Source organism: Ornithorhynchus anatinus, chromosome 10 (genome assembly GCF_004115215.2).
Source record: "Ornithorhynchus anatinus isolate Pmale09 chromosome 10, mOrnAna1.pri.v4, whole genome shotgun sequence".
Lineage (NCBI taxonomy): Eukaryota > Metazoa > Chordata > Mammalia > Monotremata > Ornithorhynchidae > Ornithorhynchus > Ornithorhynchus anatinus.
This window is the reverse complement of record NC_041737.1, coordinates 7,252,455-7,278,917: the sequence shown is the minus strand read 5'-3', so window position 1 is coordinate 7,278,917 and position 26,463 is coordinate 7,252,455. Positions and strand designations below refer to the sequence as shown.

General features: G+C 48.1%; 1 protein-coding gene across 4 annotated transcripts in view; it reads right to left on the bottom strand.

The window, feature by feature from the left end:
* Positions 1 to 26,463, bottom strand: part of SLC4A4 (solute carrier family 4 member 4) — a 259,357-nt gene that overhangs the window by 83,774 nt on the left and 149,120 nt on the right. For all 4 annotated transcript variants that reach the window (XM_029073646.2, XM_029073647.2, XM_003430899.5 and 1 more), the window contains 3 exons: positions 22,067 to 22,143; positions 7,042 to 7,199; positions 3,387 to 3,474 (listed from right to left, as the gene is read on the bottom strand). In XM_029073646.2, coding sequence (XP_028929479.1) covers positions 3,387 to 3,474; positions 7,042 to 7,199; positions 22,067 to 22,143 — 323 coding nt within the window. The remainder of the gene's footprint in view (positions 1 to 3,386; positions 3,475 to 7,041; positions 7,200 to 22,066; positions 22,144 to 26,463) is intronic.

The window sequence follows — 26,463 nt, the reverse complement described above, 5'->3', positions numbered from 1 at the left end:
GGTACGTGGTGGAGTCAGGATTAGAACACGGGTCTTCTGACTCGCAGAGAGTGTTCTTTTCACTAGGCCACACTGCCTCTCTCTTAAGCCCAACGCTTGCTTCCCCGCTAGAGCCGTGCTCTCTCCTTGGCTTCCAGGGAGAGGTGAAGCCAAAGAACCTGCCTCACTCCCATGGAGCCCAGCTGTGCCGCCTGGATCCCCTATCCAGATCCCCAAACTACTCCTCTGACTCCTCAGCACGAATGGGTCTCTCCCACTAGGGAAGCTAAAGTGTAAACAGGAAGCTCCGAGAAGGGATGAAACCGCAAAATTCTTCCTATCGAATTCCACCGCTGCATCCAGACAGGAATAAGGTTTGAGTTCTCCCTTTGGAAGAAAAGTGCTGGGAGCGTGAAGAACCAGAATCCGTTTCTCTGGACCCGTCTGTGGGCTCAAAGAAGGCCACGGGAGGGAAGGAAGATCCTTCAAAACCAGTGCCTGAGATGCCCCATGGGCACATGGGTCCTGGTGCCATGGAGGGGATGGATTAGAAAGTCCTCAAAGGGAAATCTGGAGGGGCAGGGCATCCAGATTTCCACAGAGGAGGTGGGGCGGCGGGGAGGGCGTTAGAGCCCCCTCCCGCAAGTCAGCACGGGAGATCGAGTGAGGAAGAAAGATCTCAGCCGAGGCAGAGGGCAGGCTGGAAGCAAAGTGCTAGCAATAACAGTAGTAATAGTAAGGCCATTTTCCTAGTGCTTAATGGGTGCTGAGCACTGTGCTAAGTGCTGAGCTCCCTTCCCTCTGCCTCTGAGGGAACTGACCAGCCCTATTCGAAACTGGAAGCTTTGAGGGTCTCTCTATCCCTGGTTAAGACACAGTCCAGCTGGTCACCCCTTGCTCTGGGCACACAGGCCATGTCCAGCTGGCAGTTTAAGCTCAGGGAGATTAGGGAGATTAGTCCCCTTGATGAAACCATTGAAAAAAATTTCTTTCGAGGATACTCACAGGCAGTTACCCATCTTTGCCCGGCAGAAATTGTTCCTCAATTTCTCTGACCCTCTATTCTGCCTGAGAGTAGAATGCAGGCAATAATGATAATAATAATGGTATCTGTTCAGTGCTTACTATGGGTCAAGCACTGTTCTAAGCGCTGGGTGGATTCAAGCTAATAAGGTTGGACCCAATCCCCGTCCCACATGGGACTCCCAGTCTTCATCCCTATTTTACAGATAAGTGAGGCACAGAGACGTGAAGTGACTCGCTCAAGGTCACACAGTAGGAAGATGGCAGCGCCGGGATTAGAACCTAGGTCCTTCTGACTACCAGGCCCATGTTCTATCCGCTAGGCCAGATGCGAAATTGCGTTATATGCAGCCAGTAGCTCAATCCCAGAGCTAACCAGAGAAATTACAAGGAAAATATATCCTTTGGACATGGGAGCTTCAGGTGTCTGTAAATCTCTGAAAACACTGCAAGTATTATACCACTTTTTTATATGGTATCTGTTAAGCCCTTATTATGTGCCAGACACTGTACTAGGTGCTGGAGTAGATACAAGGTAATCAAGTTGGACAGAGTCCATGTCCCATACGGGGTTCACCGTCTCAATCTCCATTTAACAGATGCGGGAAGTGAGGCCCAGAAAAGCGAAGTGACTTGCCCAGGGTCACACAGCAGAAAAGTGGTGAACCCGGGTCCTCCTGACTTCCAAAATGAAGCTCTACCCACTAGGTCTCGCTGCTTCTAATGCTCTCCCAAGCACTTAGTACAGTGTTCTGCACAAAGTGTTCAATAAATACCATTGATTGACCGATTGATTTATGTAGCTGCCCCCGTTACCTTATTATGAGATCTCAGAACATTCACTCCTCTTCCATCTCTTTACACCGGAACAATCCCATTGGAATGTGGTGAGACTCATGAGATCACTTTTCCAAAATTCTCAGTATTCTACAGTGGCAGCTGTTCTGTCTTTCAGAGTCACTTTTTTATTTCTTCACATTGTTTTCATAAAATAAGGAGCTGCCAAATGGCTTATTGGAAGAAGCACTGGACCTGGGTTCTAATCCTGGATCTACCACTTAACATTTCTGTGCTTCGGTTTCCTCATCTGTAAACTGGGGATTAAATGCCTGCTCTTTCTTCCCCATAAACTGGGAAGCTCAGTGGAGGACAGGGCAATGGAGGACAGGGACTTTGTCTGATCTGATTCTATCTTATTTTATACCAGCTCTAATGTAGTGCTTGGTTCATAGCAAGGGCTTAACAAATACCACAATCACTATTGCGATTACTGTACAATAATCTGGTGAGAAAAACACGCTCGGTCTTTTACTAACAAAACACCTTAAAGATACGTGCTGTATCCTTAGATGTATGTTTTCCCCACCAATTCGGTATCATGCTAAAGTTACCCCGCCTGTAAAATGGGGATCTGTGAGCCCAGTGTGGGACATGAACTGTGTCCAACCTGATTAGCTTGTATCTACCCCAGTGCTTAGCACAGGGCCCAGCACATAGTAAGTGGTTAACAAAAACCACAAGAAGAAAAAGAAAAGGGGGGGGGGGTCTCCATGGGACTTGAGGAGCTCAGTAATCCTTGGAAGGGGACTGTTATCAAAGTTTATCTAGTTTGTTGGAAAAAATAAAATAAAAATCCTGCTCTAAGAAGAAGATCGAAGGCAGGCAAACAGCTTCTAAACTTTCTAAAACTTTAAAGAAATGTAAGGAAAGGGAAATCTGAATTATGAAGAAAGAGGAATTCCTTTTGACCCCGTGGAGTGCCAGCAGTCTTGTGATGAGCCAAAAGCCCAGGTGAATTGCCTGAAGCAGCGTGGCTCAGTGGAAAGAGCATGGGCTTGGGAGTCAGAAGTCATGGGTTCGAATCCCAGCTCTGCCACTTGTCAGCTGTGTGCCTGTGGGCAAGTCACTTAACTTCTCTGTGCCTCATCATTTACCTCATCTGTAAAATGGGGATGAAGACTGTGAGCTCCAAGTGGGACAAGCTGATTACCTGTATCTACCCCAGCGCTTAGAACAGTGCTCTACACATAGTAAGCGCTTAACAAATACCAACATTATTAATAATTGTACAGGGTTCCCCGAAGCAGGTGAAGGGGTAAAGATCACCCTGTCCCACCTCCCAGGAGGTTCTGGAATGAAAATAAAGAAGCAGCATGGCTCTGGGTTCTTATTCCAGCTCTGCCACTCGCTTGTTTTGGGCAAGTCACGGAACTTCTCTGTGCCTCAGTTATCTCATCTGGTCGATGGGGATTAAATCCTCCTCCCTCCCACTTGATCTTCGAGCTCCATGTGGGACAGGGTCTCAGTGCTTAGAATAGTGCTTGACACACAGGCAGTCCTTCACAAATACCATTAAAAAAGACAAAAGGCTGAGAACTTCCTACCTCGTCAGACATCAAGGTGGCGATGGCTCTGCCGATCTCGTGATAGGACTTGGCTTTTCCCTTTGGACCCAGGAGAATGAAGAGGAACCTACAAAAAGGAAATCAAAGGAGACGTGGTTATTATCTAGTAATACAATTTTCTCCTATCTGCTAAGGGCTTCTACTTTCCCTAAGAACACCCACTTGAGGCCCCTACTTCAGACCTCCTCCCCACATACTGTAATAATAATAATAATAATGACAGTATTTATTAAGCACTTACTATGTGTCAAGCACTGTTCTAAGTGCTGGGGTGAATACAAGCTAATAATAATAATAATGGTATTTATTGAGCCCTGTCTGCGTTCCAGGCACTCTACTAAGCACTGGACCAGCAAATCAGGTTAGACACAGTACCTGTCCCAAGTGGGGCTCACGGTCTCAATCCCCATTTTACAGATGAGGGAACTGAGGCCCGGAGAAGTGAAGTGACTTGCCCAAGGTCACACAGCAGACAACTGGTGGAGCTGGGATTAGAACCCAGGTCCCGCGGATTCCCAGGCCCGTGCTCTATCCACTCGGCCACGCCACTTCTCCGCTTGCCTCTCTTTTCCAGATCCTTGAGGCTCGGGAGAGCCTGCGGAGGGAAAATCTTGGAAGGCAGAGTGCCCAGTGAGGCTGAGATCTCCGGCACATTTCTCTGCTTTTCTTTCCCCAATAAGGGCAGTTGACAAATGATCCTTTCCGGATTTTTCAGAAATATCTCTACCCAGAAGTGTCTGGCGCAGAGCAGGCAGGCAGGCAACGCCGCCAGGATTAGGGAGCTGGTAGCGGCAGCCAAGTCAAGGGAGGGCAATGCGGGAGACGTCTGCAGATGAGGGAGTTTACCAAAATACCACCTCCCTCCCAGCCGGTCAAAATCCCACCATCCGGTGGGCTCATGACTGTAACTTTACCCTCTTGACTGTAAGCTCTTGACTGTGGGCAGGGTCGGTCATATTGCTGTACTGTATTCCCCCCCAAGCGCTTAGCTCAGTGCTCCGTACACAGTAAGCGTTCAATAAATACAACTGACTGACTCACAAAAGTGTCTGTCGTCCCTTGCCCTCGCCATGTAGCGTGTCTGGACTTTGCATGAAGCAGAAGCAATCAATACATAGTATTTATTGAGTGCTCACTGTGGGCAGAGCACTGTACTAAGCATTTGGGAAAGTACAATATAACAGAGTTGATAGACAAGCTCCCTGCCCATTGTGAGCCTAGTGAGGTCTAGGGGAAAAAGCCCAAAATTGGACCTAGGTTTTTTAATCCTGGCTCTGCCGACTGCTGTGTGGCCTTGGGCAAGTCACTTAACTGTGCCTCAGTTTCCTCAACTGTAAAATAATAATAATAATGTTGGTATTTGTTAAGCGCTTACTAGGTGCCGAGCACTTTTCTAAGCGCTGGGGTAGCCACAGGGGAATCAGGTCGTCCCACGTGGGGCTCACAGTCTTCATCCCCATTTTACAGATGAGGGAACTGAGGGCCAGAGAAGTGAAATGACTTGCCCACAGTCACCCAGCTGACAAGTGGCAGAGCTGGGATCGAACTCGTGACCTCTGACTCCAAAGCCCGTGCTCTTTCCACTGAGCCACGCTGCTTCCCATATGGGAATATAGGAATTCATTACCTGACCTCCTCCTACTTAGACTGTGAGCCCAAACAGGACAGGGCTCCCGCCTGATTCACTTCAATCAGTGGTATTTAATGAGTGCTTACTCTGTGCAGAGCCTTGCACTAAGTGCTCAACTAGCATCTACCCCAACGCTTAGAACGTTGCTTGCCTCATAGTAAGCGCTTTAAAAATACTATTATTATCATTACCATTACAGCATAACAGAGTCGGTAGACAGGTTCCCAGCCCGCTAGCCCTCCCAGAGCTGAGGCGTCGTAGGGATGCTCACCCCCGTTGGGAACAAACCTCCTTCCCACCCTCCAACCCCGAGCACGGCCAGGGAGCAGGCTGAGCCTCTCGTGTAAAACACCCTGCCGGAGCCTGCTTTTCTCGGAGATGGTATCTCACATCATAACCCAAGCTGTTGTGTGTCAATGGGCAGATGTTATTTTTAACCAGAAGCTTTCGTTTTATTAGCAAATTAGAATAAACATGAGCTCTGCGGCCCTGGAAGCCCACGTCTCACGTTGACAGCGATGGAAAAAAAACCACACAGTTTATGTTACTGAGTTCTTCTCATATATTTATTCTGAAATTATCCATAGTTTAGTTATTTATTGGGCTGATTTTTTTTTTTTTTGGAAAGGACCCTCAACCTTCTGTTTTCCACAGATATCTTGTCAGTAACGAATGCTAGTAGCTCAGCCAGGGGACAGTAGAAGAAAAAGATAGGGGATCGTCAGAGGTGCATTTTTTTCTTAATGGTATTCGGTAAGAGCTTACTATGCGCCAAGCTCTGTATTAAGTGTTGGGGTAGATCCAAGCTAATCAGGTTGGACGGGGTTCCCGTCCCACACACAAAGTATTGATTAAGCACTCCATCAATATGATCCCATGAACAATTGAACATGGGGCTCGCATTATTAATCTCCATTTTACAGATGAGGGAACTGAGGCCCAGTGAAGTGAAGCGGCTTGCCCGGGGTCATACGGCAGACAAGCGGCGGAGCTGGGAGGGACCTGCAGATCGATGAACACGACTGAAAGATCGATCGATTGACTGACTGTGAGCATGCACGCTGCCCTCCTTTATCCGACGGGCGGAAGGCAGAGGGAGTCGGGCTGCTTCTGAGGTCCCCTGTGAGAGCTGTGAAGTGGGAGGGAGGAGAGGGGATGGAGGGAAAGAGCTGTGGGGGCAGGGGATGGACTGATGAGGTGGTCCTTCCCAGATAACACTCCAGTGGGATTTCCTTTATTGGATTTCCCTGGATGCAGACACTGCAAATGGACCGGAATGGCTCGCAGAAGCCGGCTAATTAGACCCCCTCCTCCAGAACTACTGCTAGTGTTGGCTTGCTCGGAGGCCAGGAGTCGGATGAGGTTATATACCCCAGAAAAAATGAGCACACGCAAGGAAACGGGACTTCGATGATTTCTCTGGAATAGCTTCATAACGGTATTGAGTATTATCCTCTTGAATTTGTTGGTTCCCACTGGGAAGGTAAATATCACTGTATTTCACCCTTCCAATGTCACCCCCGGATACAGAGTTAGAGACCGAGAGAGAAGGTGATTGAGAATAGAGAAGGGAGACCTGCCGTGAGGCAGAGACCCACAGAAGAAGAAGGAGGGAGGGAGGAAGAAGGATGGGGATGGGGGTCAATGTATTTATTAATAATAATAAAAATAATAATGATGGCATTTATGTCAAGTATTGCTCCAAGTACCGCGGGAGATACAAGCTAATCAGTTGGACACAGTCTTTGTCCCACCCGGGGCTCCCAGTCTCAATCCTCATTTTACCAATGAGGTAACTGAGGCACAGAGAAGTTAAGTGACTTGCCCATAGTCAAACAGCTGACAAGTGGCAGAGCCGACATTCGAACCCGTGATCTTCTGACTCCCAGGCCCGTGCACTATCCCCTACTCCATGCTGCTTCCATCGAAACAAGAGCCAGGGGCCGGGAGGATGGGTGGCCGTGGGCGGTGGGCAACCACGGCCGGCGGGCCAGGGCATCTTACCGGGTGGGCACCGGCACCTCTGTCAGGGCCCCCAGCATGACGGCCTGCTGCAGCCTCACAAAGGCGATGAAAGGGGTCTCCAGGAAGTCCACCTCCCCGACCAGCACGTTGGAGGCTTCCGCGTCCCGGGGCAGCTTCTTCATGAACTTATTCTTCAGCTGCAGGCGGGGCAGAGAGTGAGGAAGGACAGGTTAGCCCGCCGGCAGGGCACCGCAAACACCAGCCGCCCTCACCCCACCCAGCCCGCTCCTCGGCCTCCTCCTTTATTACTTCCAGAGTCGAGGCCGCTGCACACGTCGGGTGACTCGATCCCGTCGCTGTTGCATCCTAATGCCCCCTCAGTCAATTGATCGATGGTATGAATTGACTCCCTACTGTGTGCAGAGCCCTGTACAACACCTTGGGAGGGTACAACAGTGAAAAGATGCAAACCATGTCCTCCAGGAGTTTACGGTCAAGCCGTGCATTGGCCCGGTCAGGAGAGAGAATGCAGTCTTGGGCCACCAGAATAGTGGATCTCTGCTTTCTTTCCCCCAGAAGAGGCAGAACCCAGGTCTGAATCGGGCCAGGTGGGCAGCGCCAGGCCCTTACCCTCAGACTCCTGGGGAGAAGCATCCGGGACACGGATACAGAAGGAGAAGGCTTGTACTCTGGGATGTGAGAGAAGAGCAAGGAGAAGCAGCAGGGTGGGAAGAAAAAAAAAGCCACGGTTCCCATCCTGCCCATATCAACCCCGGGACTTAGAACGGTGTTTGATACACAGTAAAGGATGAACAAATATCATTTTAAAAAGCCTTCAGATGAGCAGAGAGGTTTAATTCCCAAGGCCCCTTGGCCAAAAGAGACGGCTGAGGTGAGAAACCAGCTGCTCACTGTGGGCAGGGAATGTGTAGGTTATATTGTACTCTCAAAAGTGCTTCATACAACACTCTGCACCCAGTAAGTGCTAAATAAATACTACTGATTGAAAGATTGAAAAAAGGCGTGAGCTACAACTCTCCGGAAAAACCTCCTCTCTTTTCCTTTTCTTCCACTCTCTTCTGCATCACCCTGACTTACCCCTTTTATTCATCCCCTCGCCAAGCCCCACAGTACACATTTAATTAATAAATCATAAATCAATCACACATTTAATTAATACAGTACACAATTAATAAATAATAATTAATTAATGTAATTTATTCATTTTTATTCATGTCTGTCTCCCCCTCTAGACTGTAAGCTCACTGTGGTCAGGGAATGTGTCTGTTATATTGTACTCTCCCAATTGCTTAGTACAGTGTTCTGCACATAGTAAGCACTCAATAAATATGATTGACTGACTCTAACTGGATGCTTGGAATCACTCGATAAAATCCCATCGCCACTTTCTCGGTCAAGATAAAATCTCCCACCTTCTGCTTCCTCACAGGCAGCCAGCCGCTCCTTGAGAAATCCAATATCATAGACTGAGAAAACTCTAGAGCAGGACCATTCATTTTTTTTGGTTTTTTAATGGTACTCGTTAAGCGCTTACTATGTGCCGGGACCTCTACCAAGCTCTGGGGTAGATACAAGCTAATCATGTTGGACACAGTTGACATCCCACTTGGGGCTCACAGTTTTAATCCCCATTTTAGGGATGAGGTAACCGAGACACAGAGAGGTGAAGTGACTTGCCCAAGGTCACTCAGCAGCCCTCTGACTCCCAGGCCTATGTTCTTTCCACTAGGCCACGCTGCTTCTCTACCTCGGGCCTGGGTTCGACGAGGGCCATATGGCACTAGCAGCCGCGTCCAACAAGCAGCTGCTCAGCTATAATTAAATCGGTAGTAGTCATGCTATTATTTATTTAGCTGATTTTTTTTCATGTACCCTTCACTGAGGCCTCTGAGAACATGTACAAAATTAGAACAATAGAGAATGGGGGGAAAAAATCAAGTTATTGGTGGGCATCTGAAAGACAGACAGGCAACTCTTCTCTAGAATCTGCTCTCACTGGTCCTTTTCTCGGCTAGTTGGACCCCGGATTGTGACAGGGCAACCATTCATCCTTCAGTTCACCGGGGAGGACACTGGGACTCAGAGAGGTTGAGAGCTTGTCCAAAGACACACAGCAAAAAGTAAAGTTAGAATGCACAGCCTCGAGGTTTTCCGGTCCAATCAGTTAATCAGTGGCATTTATTTATTTATGTTTGTTAAGCACTAATTAGGTGCCAGGCACCATACTAATTGCTGGACACAGTCCCTTCCCGCCTGGGACTCATAGTCTTAGTTCTCACTTGGCAGATAACTGAAGCACAGAGAAGTTAGGTGACTTGCACAAGGTCACACAGCAGACAAGAGGTGGAGCTGGGTTTAGACCTGCCAATTCCGTTCTCTTTCCACTAGACCAGCTGCTTCTCAATTTATTGAACCCTTCCTGTGTGCGGGCCATTTGGAGAGTACAGTATAACATAATCGGGAGATACGACCCCCGCCTTTCAGAAGGTCACAATCTAGCCTTAGCCTGTTGAACCCCACATGGGACAGAAACTGTGTCCAACCTGATTATCTTGTATCCAGCCCAGAGCTTAAAACAGTGCCCGACACAAAGTAAGCACTTACCGAATACCATTTTAAAAAGCGAGCCGACTGTACAGTCTATAGTTTCAATCACTCAGTGATATTTATTGAATGCACACTGTGTGCAGAGCACTGTACTAAGCTCTTGGGAGAGCACAGTGCAGGATTAGCAGACCTGTTCCCCGCCCATTCTGAGCTTACATTGTAGAGGGAGAGGCAGACATTAATATGAATAAGTAATTTATAATACCTAATTTTAAAGATATGTACTTAAGTGCTGTGTTGTATTCTTGCTATGTGGTGCTGAAAGGAGCTACTGTAAGAAAAATCCCAGCTGCTCTTCACGGGCTGCCCGAGCTTGGAAGAGGAGGAAGAGGAGGAAGAGAAGGAAGAGGAGGCTGTAATGAGGTGGTGCTATCCCACTTTCACCCCAGAAACTTCCACTCTAAATCCACCTCACTGGAGAGAGGGAGAAAGAAGACACCTCCGTCTTCTCTCTCGCTAATGCATCCTCCTCACTGTTAATTTTATTTTTTTTAGTGGTATTTGTTCAGCACTTACTATGTGCCATGCACTATACTGAACGCTGGGATAGAGGTAAGCTAATCGGGTTGAATACAGCCCCTGCCCACACAGGGCTCAAGGTCTTTATCCCCATTTTACAGATAAGGTAATTGAGACCCAGGGAAGTGAAGTAACTTGCCCAAGGTCACACAGCAGAAAAGTGGTAGAGTCGGGGTTAGAACCAGACTGAAAACTCGCTGTGGTTAGGGAATGTGTCTGTTTATTGTTGTATTGAACTCTCCCAAGTGCTTAGTACAATGTACTGCACATGGTAAGTGCTCAATAAATATGATTGAATGAATCAATCCAGGTTCTTTTGACTCCCAGGACCATGCTGAATCCACTAGACCATGCTTCTTTTCTCATCCTTTTGCTCCCAGTGACCCCCCCATTTCACATTTGTCCCTTTTTCTTCCAACCTCCTGCATTTGCACACTGTTTTTCTTTCTCCAAAGTGCTCTGATCACAACAGCTCTCATATTTTACACTCCCACCATTACTGGGAGGGAGGAAGAGGCAAGTGATATTATCCCCATTTGACAGATGGGGAAAGTAACACGGCGTGGCTCAGATCCATCCAACAGGACTCCCAGTCCCATGCTCTCTCCACTAGATCTGCATAACCTGGCTGCATTTATGCCTTTTCCTCTCATCTCGTGGCCTTCCTCAAATACCCAAGGGTCCTTCATGCTGAGCCATTCCTCACTGACAGGCTCTAAATCAGAGGAAAGAGAGGGCTATTAAGCCGGGAGCCCCTCTAATGAAGTGGAAATGGGTTTTCCAAAATTTTCCAGTTGAGCATCTGGTGGGCTTCTAAAAGGAGAAAGGGCTAAGGCTGAACTAAGCTTACTTGAAGCTCTCTCTAGGATGCCCAGCATTAATCAAGTCATTTCAATGGACCTGAGCATGTTCTACTTCCTGAGGATCCTCCTTCAGTTTGAGCTTTCCTCCAAGACAGATGGAGAGATAAACATTTCTACCCCTGGGCCTTCAGACCGGCCCTTTGCACGGAGGAAGCTGCCTGGCCTAGTGTAAAGAGAACAGGGCTGGGATTGAGAGGACCTGTTTTGATTTTTTGCAGGGGGGAGGTATTTGTTAAGTGCTTCCATTGTGCCAGGCACTGTACCAAGTGCTGGGGTTGATACAAGCCAATAGGGTTGGACACAGTCCGTGCCCCACATGGGGCTCAGAGTCTTAATCCCCATTTTACAGATGAAGTAACTGAGGCACAGAGAAGTAAAGTGACTTGCCCAGGGTTATGTAGCAGACAAACTGGGAGGCGGGTTTAGTTCTCAGGTACTTCTGACTCCCAGGCCTATTCCCTAACCACTAGGACACAGTGCTTCTCGTGACCTAATCCCGGCTCCGTCGTATGTCTCCTGTGTGACGCTAAACTTCTCTGTGCCTTGGTTTTCTCCTCTGTAAAATGGGGATTCAATCCTACACCCTCTGTTCGGACTGTGAGCCCCATGCGGGACAAGGACTGTGTCCAACCGCATTATCTTGTATCTATCCCAGAGTTTAGTACAGTGCATGGCCCACAGTAAGTACATAACAAACACCATAATTATTATTACCCCTTCAGCACTTCAATACTCGACCTCGCTCTCAACCCCACAGCACTTATATACATATCCATTACCCGTAGCTATAATTAATTTTAATGTCCGTCTCCCCCTCTAGATAGTCAGCTCCTATAGGTTAGAGATCATGTCTGTTTACTCTACCGTACTAGTACTTAATACAACCCTCCGAGTAAAATAAGCACTTAATAAATATCACTGATTGAGTGGGGAACTTCTGCCATTCCTTCCATGTCCCTCCCAGGACGGTGGTGACAGAAGGGTCCCAGGGTCTGTGCCGAGGTAGGAAAATCGGCAGCGCAAACCTCAGGCCTCTAGGGAAAGAAAACGATCCCTTCCCTCGCTCTGAGGCTGCCTGGTTGGCTAAACCCCCGGGGATGGAGCATTATTGCTCGTCTAAGAGAAAAGCCGCTGTTTCTTATTTTTAGCAGGAACAGTTATTGAATGCCAACGACAGGCTGAAGCGCCTGCAGATGGATCGCAGCTCTGCCCACGACGCCCCAAGCCCTCATTTTGACACCTGACATGATCACTGTATTCCTTAAGCACCGATTAGGTGCCAAGCACTGGGGTGGGTGCAAGATAATCAAGTAGGACACTCCCTTTCCTACACTGTCCCTATCCTCAACTGTCCCTATCCTACACGGGACTCACAGTCTAAGTAAGTCAGACACGGATGGATCAATCAATCAGTGGTATTTACTGAATGTTTACTGTGTGCAGAGCACTGTACCAAACGCTCAGGGGAATATTAGTATAACAGAGCTGATGGACATGATCCCTGCCCTGAAGAAGTTTACAACCTAAGGGGTTAAGAGTCTCGCCTGCAGATTCCCCCTGCCTGGTCCAGGATTTCTCAGCACCATTCCAGCTTCTGAATCCCACCTTGAAGCTGCCTTCTTCCCCATTCCTGATGCCGCGCCGGCCAAGAGCCGGCGAAGAGTACTTTGGTCCTTTGTTAAAGAAGCAGTGTGGCCTAATGGAAAGAGCGAGGGCCTGAGAGTCAGAGGACCTGGGTTCTAATCCTAGCTCTGCCACTTGTCTGCTGTGTGACTTTGGGCAAGTCACTTATCTTCTCTAGGCCTCGGTTCCCTCATCTGTAAAAGAATGAATGAATGTTGGTATTTGTTAAGCGCTTACTATGTGCCGAGCACTGTTCTAAGCGCTGGGGTAGACATAGGGGAATCAGGTTGTCCCACGTGGGGCTCACAGTCTTAATCCCCATTTTACAGATGAGGGAACTGAGGCACAGAGAAGTTAAGTGACTTGCCCACAGTCACACAGCTGACAAGTGGCAGAGCTGGGATTCAAACTCATGAGCCCTGACTCCAAAGCCCGTGCTCTTTTCACTGAGCCACGCTGCTTCAAGGGGGATTAAGTCTGTGAACCCCAGGTGGGACATGGACTGTGTCCAACCCAATTAGCTTGTATCTACCCTAGCACTTAGTACAGTGCCTGGCACATAGTAAGCTCTTAACAGATGCTATTAAACAAAAATAAAGGAGTCATGAGGCTCCCCTCCAGGGGTCTGACGCGTCTACAGTAAAGGGAGACCAGGATAAAAGTAGGCCCAGGTTTTTGTTTTTATTAGTGCTTAGAATAGTGCTTGGCACATAGTAAGCGCTTAACAAATACCATCATCATGATACTTGTGCACACGCCAATGTCACTGTACTAAGCGCTGGGTAGATACAAACTAATCAGGTCAGGCATAGTCCAAGTGCCATGTGGGGCTCACAGTCTTAATCCCCATTTTACAGATGAGGGAACTGAGACACAGAGAAGTGAAGTGACTTGCCTAAGGTCACACCGCAGACAAGTGACCGAACCGGGACTAGAACCCAGGTCATTCTGACTCCCGGGCCTGTCCTCTATCCATTAGGGCCACGCCTTTCTCCCTAACCCTAAAGCCTATGCATTTCCTAACTCCGCAATCCAGTAAAATCATTGGCTCTACTCTCATTTTTCCTGCCAAGTAATCCTTTATTCATTATCTCATTCACCCAGTATTTAGCAAGTACTAAGCCCTGGGGTAGATACAAGACTATCAGATCGGACAGAGTTCCTGTGCCCCAGGAGGCTCAAGGTCTATCTTATCTCCACTTTATAGATGAGGAAACAGGCTCAGGCAAGTAAAGTGACTTGCCCAAGGTCATACAGCAGCCAGTGGTGATACTGGAATTAGAGCTCAGGTCTTCCAACTACTAGGCCGGTCTCTTTCCACTAGGCCTCCCTCCTGTTCACCCTCTCCTCTTCCTCCTCCTGTCAGAAAGAATACGCCACTGACCCGGGTCGACAGAAGGACCTCGGTTACTCCATCACCGCAAAGTGGCTCTCTGTCTTCCAGGGCCCAGATGAGGAAGGTTTTCTCGACAGAACACACACGCGTAGGGCTCTAGGTCTGGGCCAACCCCTTCCACCGGACTTGTTTCCAGCCTCCTCTTCCTTCTCTTCTTTCCTCCCCCTCCTCTTCCCGTTTCTCCCTGAATGTCACACTGCTAGGGTGGTGGTGGCGGAAAGGAGGGGGAGAGGATGAGAGGGAGGGAGAGGGAGAAACCCAGAGTGCCGGTTCCACTTCCACCCCAGAAACCGACCACTGGGTGTTGGGCAGGGAGCGGGTGGCTGCTGAGGGGACATGCGGGCTGGCCTGAGGAGGCCTGTGCAGCTCCGCACTCCTGTGGCCACCGCCTTGCTCCGGCTGGCCCCACAGTGCTCCGGCCTGGGAGTCAGAAGGACCTGAGTTCTAGTCCTGGCTCTGCCCCCTGTCTGCTGTGTAACTTTGGGCAAGTCACTTAACCTCTCTGGGCCTCTAGTGGAAAGAGCAAGGGCTTGGGAGTCGGAGGTCATGAGTTGGAATCCCGGCTCTGCCACTTGTCAGCTGTGTGACTGTGGGCAAGTCACTTCACTTCTCTGGGCCTCAGTTACCTCATCTGTAAAATGGGGATTAACTGTGAGCCTCACGTGGCACAACCTGATTACCTTGCATCTACCCCAGCCCGTAGACCAGTGCCTGGCCCATAGTAAGCACTTAACAAATACCATAAAAAAAGAGAGAGGGAACTCAGTCAGGCATTGGAAAGAGCACACAATGGCGCTGAGGCAAATGAATCAAGCCGGAGCTCGGCTGGTCTTCCAGAAGGTTTCAAAGCAGCGCTGGGCTCTCTCTCTCTCCCTCCCCGTGAGAAGGAGCCGAAGCAGAGGCCTGCTTCTAGTGCCATTCTCACCCTTAGAGCTTCCCTGTTGGTATGGAAACTCAGAGGGAGCAAATCCAGCTTTTGTCCCTCCCCGATCTTGGCTGTCCGAGATCGGAGCACCCTTCTAACTCCCCCGCCGGAGAAACAGAGGAACAAAACCCTGAATGCTCTGAATAGGCCATCGGAGGGAGGTGCTCATCCAGCTTTTCTTCTAACTCTGCTTTTTACTCCAATAGCCGACCACCAAGAAGGGCTCTTGGAAATCAGGTGAAACTAGTTGCCAAGGAAATCCCAAGCAAGCTGGAAAGATTCAGCCCGGAGCTGGGAATTGCGGCCCCGAGGGAGGAGAGAAAATAAGTTGTCCGGGGTCTTCCGTTCACTAGAATCCTCCTACCTTATCTGTGAAGCAGGTCTGAGCTAAGGCCCCACATTCGTCTTGGTCTCAGTTGCCTCACCTGTAAAATGGGAATTAAATACCCATTCTCCCGCCTACTTAGACTGTAAGTCCCATGTAGGGGGCAGTGGGAATTGTCTGATGATAATCTCGTAACTACCCCAGTACTTAGAACAATGCATTGCACATAATAAGTGCTTCAAAAAATCATTAAAAACAGGAGCTCACAGTCAACAGGAGGAGATAAGCAACTAGATGATCCACAGAAGGTGTTACTGATGGGAGGGTTGAGGAACTGTGGATTTTCTTCTGGCCTATAGGTTCATTATGGGCAAGGATGTGCCTGCTGATTCTATTGTGTTGTACTCTCCCAAGTGCTTAGAACAGTGCTCTGCACAAAATAAGCACCCAATAAATACTATTGATTGATTGATTGATTGATTGACCAAAGCTTTGCCTGGACTTCAGAAATCAACTTAAGAGGTTTGAGTTCTTTTCCTGCCCAGTGCTAGAGTTGGCAGTCACTAAATGAGCATTCAGGAAATGGGCACGAAAAGCTCAAAGCAAGAACTGAGAAAAAAACCAGTTACATTTAAACATCTCTGTAGAAACGTCTGCGAAACCTAAGGCAGAAGAATTTGTTCCTGTTCTTTCACTCCTTTCGTTTCACAAGAGCTGTTGTCAGACATCGAGGCCCTTGATATTTTTCCAGCAATTTGATTCCAACCCACCCGCCTAACTGACTGACACCCAAAAGAGCGCTTCCAAACTTCTGTGGGTGTAAATGATGGAAGAGCGTCCCTCCAGGCCCCGAGACCTATCCGACATTTGAAAGTCGTGAAGGGCTCGTGCTGTTGCTGCTGTTTCTCCCCACAGAGGTGGGCTTCCCCGCTTTATAAGAAAACCAACTAGGAACAGCAGACCCCTAAGACGTATCGGTATTTCCATTAGCTGTCTGTGGGAGTCAGGTTCAGTGGATGCATTCATCATAGGAAGCAAGGAAACCTGTCCATCTCACCCAAACCTCCAGATGAGGCACTGAACTCTTGGAAAAATACAAGAGGAACAGCGAGAGCAAGTCTGGAGTGCTGGAGGATGATCCAGCTGGAGCTAAGCTAATTCCTGTCAGGACCAATGTTCTCCCACCCCAAGAGATGATTAATAACTAACGTTAATTGGGCCAGGGCCCTGGTTGGGAAAAGTGCTGATTCAAGGCAATGCCAAACCCATCTATTTTATCCTTGTTTGGCGCACAGAGAGAGTGAGAGAGAGGAAGAGGGACAGAGAGAAAGATAGAGAGAAAAAGACGGAGAGAGGGAAAGATAAACCCACTCAGAAAATCAATCCCCGGCCTCAAGGAGCTGAGGATCTAGCAGATGAGACAGTAAATTGTTTACAGAGAGGAGGAAGAGGGAAACTAGGACATGTACATGAGTTAGAACTTACCAAATAAGGGAGGTAAGATACGTACAAGTCTACGGCTTTGGCGTGGCTCTGCCATTTACCTGCTTGTGTGACTTTGGGCGAGTCACTTAAACTCCCTTTGTCACAGTTGTTTCCCTTACTAAATGGTGATTCAATAGCTGTCCTCCCTCCTACTTAAACAAGTAAGCTCCACTTGGAAGAGGGGCAGCTGTCCAACATGATTATCTAGTTATGTATTCCAGTGCTCAGAAGAATGTTTGACACATAATGAGCACTTAAGTATCACAATAATAATAAAAATTTTTTAGGGATACCACATTTTTGTTTTGAGAGAGAAGCCTACACCTGAAATTTCAATATGAAGTTTCTTCACTGGAACGAAACAGAGCTAGAGGCTTCTGTGTGACTACGGATTTAAGTTCATCCACTCGTTTTTGATGGCTGAGCCACAACCAATTTGGAAAAGTGATCCTGGGTCCTTGGCCGGGCAGTGTGACAAAGGGAATCCTTTTAATAATAATGATATTTGATAGGTGCTTACTATGTGCCAAGCACAGTACTAGCAGTGGATACAAGCAAATTGCGTGGGAAGTAGTCCCTGTGCCACATGGGGCTCACAGTTTCAATCTCCATTTTATAGATGATGGTAACTGAGACACAGAGAAGTGAAGTGACTGGCCCAAGGTCTCAGAGCAGACAAGTAGGGGAGCCGGACTTAGAATCCCCCGATTAGACTGTAAGCCCGCTAAAGGGCAGGGACCGTCTCTATCTGTTGCCGACTTGTACATTCCAAGCGTTTAGTACAGTGCTCTGCACATTGTAAGCGCTCAATAAATACTATTGAATGAATGAATGGATGAATCCATGACTTCTGACTCCCAGACCCGTGGCTCTATCCACTACGGCATGCTCCTTCTGATCCTTTTAAAGAAAGCGTCCAAGCTTTGACGTGAGCTGCTCCCTGCTATTATTGAAACTTTATTTTAGGGAGGGAGGGAAGGCTAGGGGTGGAAGGGAAAGGAAACTGGACAAGGCCAACGATAGGATCATTTTTAAAAGGGAAAAGGTATGACGATCATTCAGAGCCGGGTTTATCTGCAGATAAGGGATCCCATAAAAAAAGGAGCTTAAAGGGCCGACTGGCCGCCTGAAAAACCTGGTTCGCTCTGGTCACTAACAAGCTCACAGCAGTTTCTCAAACTTCCCAGTTCAAGGAGTAGCAAAGTCAACAAAGGCTGGAGGCCTCATAATGGGCTCTTTGTGTGTCTGTTCTTTGGTTCTCCCCAGGGTGATTGAATTTTGATTATTTCCTCTGGGGTTTGCCATTTACAAGAAACGTCTGGAGAGATGGAAGGTGTGGGGTGGGCAGATTCAAGAAGGGGATGATTGCTGAAGGTGGAGGGGTGTGTCTAGTCATCCAGTCAGTTAATCCGTATTGAACATTTACTGTGTGCAGAGCAGTGTAGTAAGTGCTTGGGAAAGTACAATATAGCAATATAACACATTCCCTACTCACAGCGAGCTTACAGTCTAGGCCTGAAGGCATTCTGGGAAAGGTAGGTTGGGTTTCTAGCGCTCCAATGTACAGAATCGATGGAGGCAAGGATTCACAAACGGAGCCGGCATCCTTGGGCCGGCATTTCCGGGGTTGTTGTGGATGGGGAGGACGGAGAACTGATGGACCGGCACGAAGCGGAAATTAATGACGTCAAGCACAACACTTTGCAGGGATCCAGCGCCCCCGGACTCGCCAACACCACTGCCTCCTGTGTCCCTCCTGAGCCCCTCTGAACCCGGGAGCCTCTTCCGAGCCCAGGGACCCTTATGCCTGGACCCAAGGTGGGGGATGCCTGGCCCCCAAAAATCAAAATAACTGACATAAAGGAGCGAGGCGTCAGACCATTCTTGACAAGGGACAGATCAGCTGTAAACCAAGCTGTTCTGCATAAAACCAGAGGAATGCTTGGCAGCCTACTGTCCACCAAAGCGCCACCACGGATCTCCAGCCCTCCCCCACGGCTGGCTCTTTCACGCCGGGGGCCTGTGGTGAAGTGAGGCCCGGGATCGACCCTGTGAGTCTCTCCCCTGATGCAGCACCCTCTGAGCCCACCTCAGAGTTAATTAACCCAGAAGAATCCCACAGACTGAATGACCCTTGCCGGTTGGCTGAGTCTCCCGCCTGTCCTCAGGGTGGGGACCTGGTGGGCCGACTGGACAGAGGGAAACGAGCCCAGCCGGAGACCGGCGTCTGAGGCGACAACCGGTAACTGTCCACCAAGCAAAATTAAGAATGGACCCGGTGGCTGCCTGGTGCTCCAGGACTGTTTCTTAGGGAGGATACCCACAAGGGGAGGGTGTCTGACTGCTCTTTCAGCTAAAACTTTGGCCACTGGGTATTCCCCCCATCCTTTGGCTCACAGGAAATTTTTGAAAAATCATCTGAGTCCTCAGATTTCCGCTAAAGGCCCAGGCATTTAAAAGCAGAAGCCAAAAGATAGAAGACAAGAAAGTCCAAGCAAACTCTCTCGAGCAAGGCAGCGGCTGGCACTAATGATGAATCGGATATCGTTTTAGAAACAGACCCCAAGGGCGAGTTCCTCTCTGAACCAGATGGGTTGGATTCGGAGATAAGCTACTACGGTGATAGCAACTATAGTAACACAAACATAGATAAGCGGATAATAAGTCCCTACAGTTCTCTAAGGGCAGGAAGAGGGTGTCAGGGAATTCACAAGGGTTATCCTAAGTTGTGATTGACGCGGCGGTGATCGGTGGAATCTCAAGTTTGGGTTTACCCATCTCTGAATTCTCCCGATGAGAGACTCAGAAGTGGAACGAGGGCTGGCTTCTGATGGGAAGTGACGGTAGCAATTGCCTAAGAGCAAACTGTGGGGCGGGGGGGAGTGTGCTGCAGGAGATAGGAATAATAGCTGCTAATTATTATAATTTACTATTAATGGTAATAGTAGTAATAATATGAAGAAGAAATGCTTTGTATGTGCTAAGTAATCTGATTGGACACAGTCTCTGTCCCACGTGGGACTCACAATCCACGAGGTAGGGGAGAGAGAAGGGACTTAATTCCCATTTAACAGATGGGGAAACTGAGGCCCAGAGAGGTTAAAGCATCCACGGTCACACATCAGGCCAGTAGCAGAGATGAGATTAAACCCAGGTCTCCTGTCTCCCAGCCCTGAGCTTGCAGTCCAGAGATGAGCTTTGCCTGCACGGGCATCTTTCCCAACGAGCTCCCTTTCCTGAAATCACGGGAACCCCGGTGGGGTTGCTCCTGGGAGGGTCCCAGCCATTTCACTCAGTTTTCCCTTGTTTTCTGAAAAATGGGATCTCGGCCTAAAACACTGCCGCCGGCCGTCACCTTGACACCCCTTTCTGCCAAGGTCATTCTTTCTTTCAATCCTATTTCTTAAGTGCTTACTGTGTGCAGAGCACTGTACTAAGCACTTGGGAAAGTACAATATAACAAGAAACAGACATTCCCTGCCCACATCGACTCTAAAGGCTAGAGGGCAGGATGAAGAATCCCTTTCTCCTTGCCTAACTGTGGCCTCTCTGCTCCTCGGGCTGCTGGGGAATCATGCAGTTAATAATAATGTTGGTATTTGTTAAGCGCTTACTATGTGCCGAGCACTGTTCTAAGCGCTGGGGTAGACACAGGGGAATCAGGTTGTCCCACGTGGGGCTCACAGTCTTCATCCCTATTTTACAGATGAGGTAACTGAGGCACCGAGAAGTGAAGTGACTTGCCCACAGTCACACAGCTGGCAAGTGGCCGAGCCGGGATTCAAATCCATGACCTCTGACTCCAAAGCCCGGGCTCTTCCCACTGAGCCACGCTGCTTCTCTTCTCAGTTCCACAGAGTCTCCGGGCTTCCCCATTATCGCTCAGATCCTATCTAGGCGTAATAATCAGTCAATGAGGAGTTTGGGCCCGACTCCGCCGAGGTTCCTTCAGGCAACTTGGACACACATGCCGGCAGAGTTCGTCCTCGTTGCCAAGATCATGTCCGGGACATTGGCTAATTAATTGTAAAAGTTCTTTCAAAACAAATGCAAACCTGGCAGCTATCTTTACTCAGAAAAAAAAAATCAGCATCACCGATAAGGGCAAGGCAAAATAATTTTTTAAATATGGTTTTAGCTCTTCTCTTTGCAGTCCTACTCTTTCCTTAAAACTCTAGGGTCATGGGCTCACTTATCCCAGGGAAGAGACAGGACCGTCAGAATCAAGAGAGTGGAGTTCTAATCCCAGTTCGGCCACCCATTTCCTTGGACATGGGTAACCAGTCACATGATGACACTTCAAACTCGGCCTCTCCAAATTGAACACAGAGTAACTACCCGCAATTTCCTACTTCACAGTTCGTGCCTACTGGTCACAGACTGCAAGATAATAATAATAATAATAACACTTATTTAGTGCTTACTATGTACCAAACACTATATAATCACTGGGATGAATGCAATACAATCAGAACAATTTCCCCATCTTCCATGGGCTCACAAAGAAGTAGGAAGACCCGATTTTTAATCCCTATTTTACAGATGAGGAAACTGAGGCACAGAGAAGTAAAGTCACTTGCCCAAGGGACATTCAGCAGGCAGGTGGTGGAGCCAAGATTAGAACCCAGGTCTGCCAACTGACTCCCTGACCCATGGTTTTTCACAGTAGAAATAGTGATAAACTTCTCATTGACTCAGAAATACCTAATGCTTTGCTCAGTCCTCAGCAGGCATCCAATCAATAGTCAATCAATCAAGCACCAGCATTTATTGATCATCTACTTTGTCCAGTGCAATACACTAGGCCCTTGGGAGAATACGATAGAGTAGGTAGATATGATGCCTGCCCTCGAGGAGCTTACAGTCAGCCACCGATGTCGATGATGAGGATGCTAGGACCACCTTCATGTTTCAGGACAAACATTCATGGGGAAGAAAAGCCAAGCGAAATCTACTTGCTCTCTTTCAACATAGGCAGGACACCGGAACAGGCTCATTGGCCGGGTTGCTGTGCTGTGGACTTGTGTTACCAGAGGCCTCGGGCTCCCACATTGAAGGGGGCCACTCCAGTTCTGACAAAGTTCTCAGACACCCCAACCTGTATTCCCTGGTCAGTACTGTGTCTACCATTTTAGCTGGTTTGGAGCAGTCACTGGAGCCCCTTAGAAGAGAAAGGAGCCACACAATCGCTACCCTCTTCCCTGTCTGCACAAGATCCCCAACATTGCTCTCTCTCTCACACACACACACACAAATACCCTTGCACATCATCCCCAAAGGTGATAGAATTTCTAACCTACCTGGTCCTTCTCTGGTTTATCAGAAATGTCATTCAAACTGGAGGAGGTCAGGTTCCGATGGGTCATGGCCGGGCTGCCTGGAAGGACAAGATGGAGCCCCAGTTAAAGCCTGGTACAAACTGCGCAGAAAGGCACCAGCCCCGGGCACACGCAAGCGCGTAGTAAGGACTGTTTCATGAGGAGTGAAGATGGCGGGCATGGCGACGGTGGTGGAGGTAACGATAATGTCTGCAGCTACATCGGGCTGACCGTAGATTCACATTGGGGATGGAGAGGGTCGTTTTCAAAGCTCCGAGAGCCCGATTCATATTTAGCAAGGGGACATTGGGGAGAGGGGGAAACTGGCACATTGGTAAATCTAAAACCCTTGTTCAATCTCTTTCTGCTTGTATTACTAATTGTTGCAAAGCGATGTGTTTTTTTCAAAGACACTTCCAAACCAATGGCCGAGAATGTTCAAAGTTTGCTCTTGGGTTGATTTCATACGAGAAGCGTTTCAAACCTCCCCTACTCCTCCTCACTTCCATTCTCTCCCACCTCCCTCCAGCCTCAGACACCAGTGCCTATGTCCATCAGGACGAAAGGTTCCATCCCGATTCCTTCACAGCAATGGGGCTCCCGATAACAGTGTGAGGAAGATGGGGGACCCCGTCAGTCGGTCCAATGCCGTACATCAGCTGAATCAGCTCAGAGGCTTATAACTTGGGGGGTGGGGACAGCCAAGATTACTGGCAGCCTGTGCTGGATGCAAGCTGTGTAAATCAATAGAGTATAGGACTTCAATTATGTGGCTGAACCTGAGGAAATTATCGAGGCTTGCCAAGGAAAAGAGTGACTTGGTCATAACCCCCACCCCCGCCTCAGCTGAAAGCGCTGAGTAACGCATTCATCATCGGTCCTCGACAGCCTGACTCGGAAGGCCGGTCCGACAAGACGTGACAGGGTCGTGATGGCTTGTTAAGGCCACCTTGTTCAAGTCCAGGGTTCCAGTTCTACCGGTGGGTCCACAGCTCTATCTCTTCGTCGTCAAAGTGGGAAAAACCAAATAATTGTAATAGTAACTGTGGCATCGGTTAAGTGCTTACTAGGCTCCAGGAGCTGTTCTAAGCACTGGGGGGGATGCAAGCTGGACGGTTCCTGTGCCACATGGGGCTCACAGTCATAATATCCATTTTACAGATGAGGTAACAAAGACACAGAGAAGTTAACTGACTTGCCCAAGATAACATAGGAGACATATAGGGGAGTCAGAATTTGAAACCAGGGCCTTCTGACACCCAAGTCCATGGTCTATCCACTAGGCCATGCTGCTTCTAAGGTTTGTGAGGTTCCAGCGATCGTGGATGTCGACTGAGAGCTTACGGTCATAGAGCATTGTACTAAGCGCATGGGAGAGTGCTATAGATTAAGCCGACACGATCCCTGCCGTCTAGGAGCCTACAGTTTAATGGGGGAGATAGATGCTACAATACTTTACGGAGGGGATATCTCAGACGACCCTGCCTGTCTGGTGAAGATTCCTTTCGGCTGTGCCTACACATCAGTTCTCTGGAAGCCTCGACAGTCCTCCAGAGAAATTCTTCTGCCCCCTAACAGCCCCACATGTTGGGTAGAATTCCATAGAGCAGGCCTGGAAGCCTATAGCCAACCCCAGGATTCTCCTACCTGACCACTCCGTAGAGCAAGAATGATCTTCAGTCCTGTTTTCCATCTCTACCCCTAGGGAAATTTGCTAGTGGGCTCAGTGTTGGGCAAAAATTGAATAGGAGGCTGATAAGTAAATAATAATTAGATATACAGTATTTTTTAAGCATTAATTAGATGCAAAGTGCTCAAAAGCCACAACAAAATCAGGCACAGTCCCTGTCCCATATGGGGTTCGTGGTCTAAGAGCAGGAATCTTAGCCCAGTTTTACAGATGAAAAAACTGTGGCTTAGAGAGGTTAAGTGACTTATCACGGACACAGAGCAGGCCAGTGGCAGAGCTGGGCCTGGAACCCAGGTCTCCTGACTCCCAGCCTCTCCCGTGCTCTTTCCACTAGGCCAAAACATGTAATTCAAACTAGGCCACACATAGTCAAAGGCATATTCTCCTCCTTTCCCTGCATGGTGAGTTTTTAGGATCCTCGATGAAGCCGTCCAGAGTCCACTAAAGGAATTCCATGCAGAGTGGGCAGAAAAGAGAAACCAGGAAGAATCTGGCTTGTAAAATACTGTGCTGTTCCATGTCTTGGACCAGAGTCCTTTTATCTATGTGGTTTAGTCTCAATCCTCCTTGCGGGACCCATAAAAGAAAGGATACTGAGTTGGGGAAACTGAGGTGGGAAGATATTAAATGACAACCAATTTACCCATTCATCTCCAAGCAGGGGTTAAGCCCCAGGACAACTGCTTTCTTGCCCTGAGCTCTTTATGCTAGAATACATTGCCTCAAAGAGGTGGATTTTGTTATTAAAGTAGGTCCCCAGTGTAGAAATGGTTTCCTAAAGTGAGTCAGTTATTTGAACCCTCTGATCGTGCCTTCCCTGCGCTGAAAAAATAGCCCTCTGAGAGTCTTGTTTGAAGCCCACTCTCTGATGGCCCTCTTCCAGAAGCATATCAGAGGACCGAGATCCATGGAGAATCCTGACACGAACCAAAATCAGATTAAGAGATTGACATTTCAACCCACTTTGCGAAGGCCCCCCTACCCAAAAGATACTCACAGAGTTCTGGGGTTGGGAATTTCAATGTGCTTGGAAGGAACAAGATTCCTGAAGAATAGAAATTCTCGTTGGCTTCTCTCTGAAATGTTTTTTTGGAACTGGGCTCTTTACAAAACAAAATCCTTTCCTTGTCCATAAACCTGACAGGTGAAAAAGACTCACCCCTGCCTTGTAGCAGCATCCTTCTAGAGACGAAGGATGTGTTCTAAGATACCACTTCCCAAGTCTACTCCTCTGTCCCTTCTAAGGCTCCATTTACTAACTCTCCTCCCTCCAAGTATCCTACTGATAATAAAGTTCTCAGGATGATTCTTGGCGTAAAAGAAATTATTTTTTTTTTCCAAATTTGTTATAAAAACAATTTAAGAAGCACCCAACATATCAGCCTAATGCATTTCACTGTCAGAGTTAAATCGCCAAATGAAAGAACAGCTTTTGGGCTTGAAAACAGTTTCCAAGTAGCATTTAGATAGCTTAAAAACAGTTTCATTTTCAAAGTACCGAGTTGGCAGGTACAGCTCGTCTTTTGTGAGGATTGCTTGCTGTGTGAAGTCCAAAAATGACAATCTTTCTTCGGCAAACGTTGTGTAGTTCATATATTTACAGAGTCCTCTGCAGTCGTTCCCACCAGATGCATCAGAAATGAGTGAGGTTGGGCAGAAAGTTTCCTTGCAAATGCCAATGCGAATGGGATGGAGACCAGACACCCACCAAGCGCCTCAGTGGACAATTCCATCAATCCATCAGTCAGTCAGTGGCATTTATTGAACACCTACTGAACCATAGACATTGAAAGCTCCTTAAGGGCAGGGTTTGATCGATTGTGTCTTCTAACTCCATTGTGCTCTCCCAAACACTTTGCGTAGGGCTCTGCACACCGTAGGTACTCAGTGAATGCTATGGATGATAGTAAGTGCTTGGGAGAGTCCAACAGGAGGAAGACACTTACCCTGCCCTCATGGAGCTTACCCTCTCTTGGCAAATGAAAGACTTTTTGTTGTGATTTCAGTGAGGAAACACTGGAATAGATATATCTCTTTACAAAGAAACTAGAAAATTCAAATGAAAAACCCCTCCCAAATCTAGCCACCAGTAAATGCACAAACAAGCTGCATGTGCATGGAGGGGATTGACTCAGTTAATAATAATAACAGTAATAATAATACCATTTATTAACAGTCAATATGCCTGGAGTAGGTATTCAGACTGGACAGTCCCTATTCTGTATTGGGCTCCCAGTCTGAGGAGAAGGAAGAAAGGGTATCGTAAAACACATCATTTTTCCCTAGAATGATGCCGTTACAAAGCAGGGATTCATCTCTTTCACCTGTCAGGTTTATGGACAAGGAAAGTTTTTACAGTTGGAGAAACTAAGGTCTAGAGAAGTTAAGTGATCTGCCCAAGGTCATGTAGGAAGTTGGTGGCTAGATCCCTGGTCTCATGACTCCCTGTTCCATGCTCTTCCCACTAGGCTACTCTGCCTCCTCAAGTAATGCGTGGCTATATGTCTTCCTCTAATAATAACAATTAATAACTATGGTACTCATTTAGCACTTACTATCTGCCAAGCACTGTTCTAAGCACTGGGGCAGATACAAGTTAATCAGGTTGGACACGGTGCCTGTCCCATGTGAGGCTCACATTCTTAATTCATATTTCAGTGACTTGCCCAAGGTCATTCAGCAGACATGT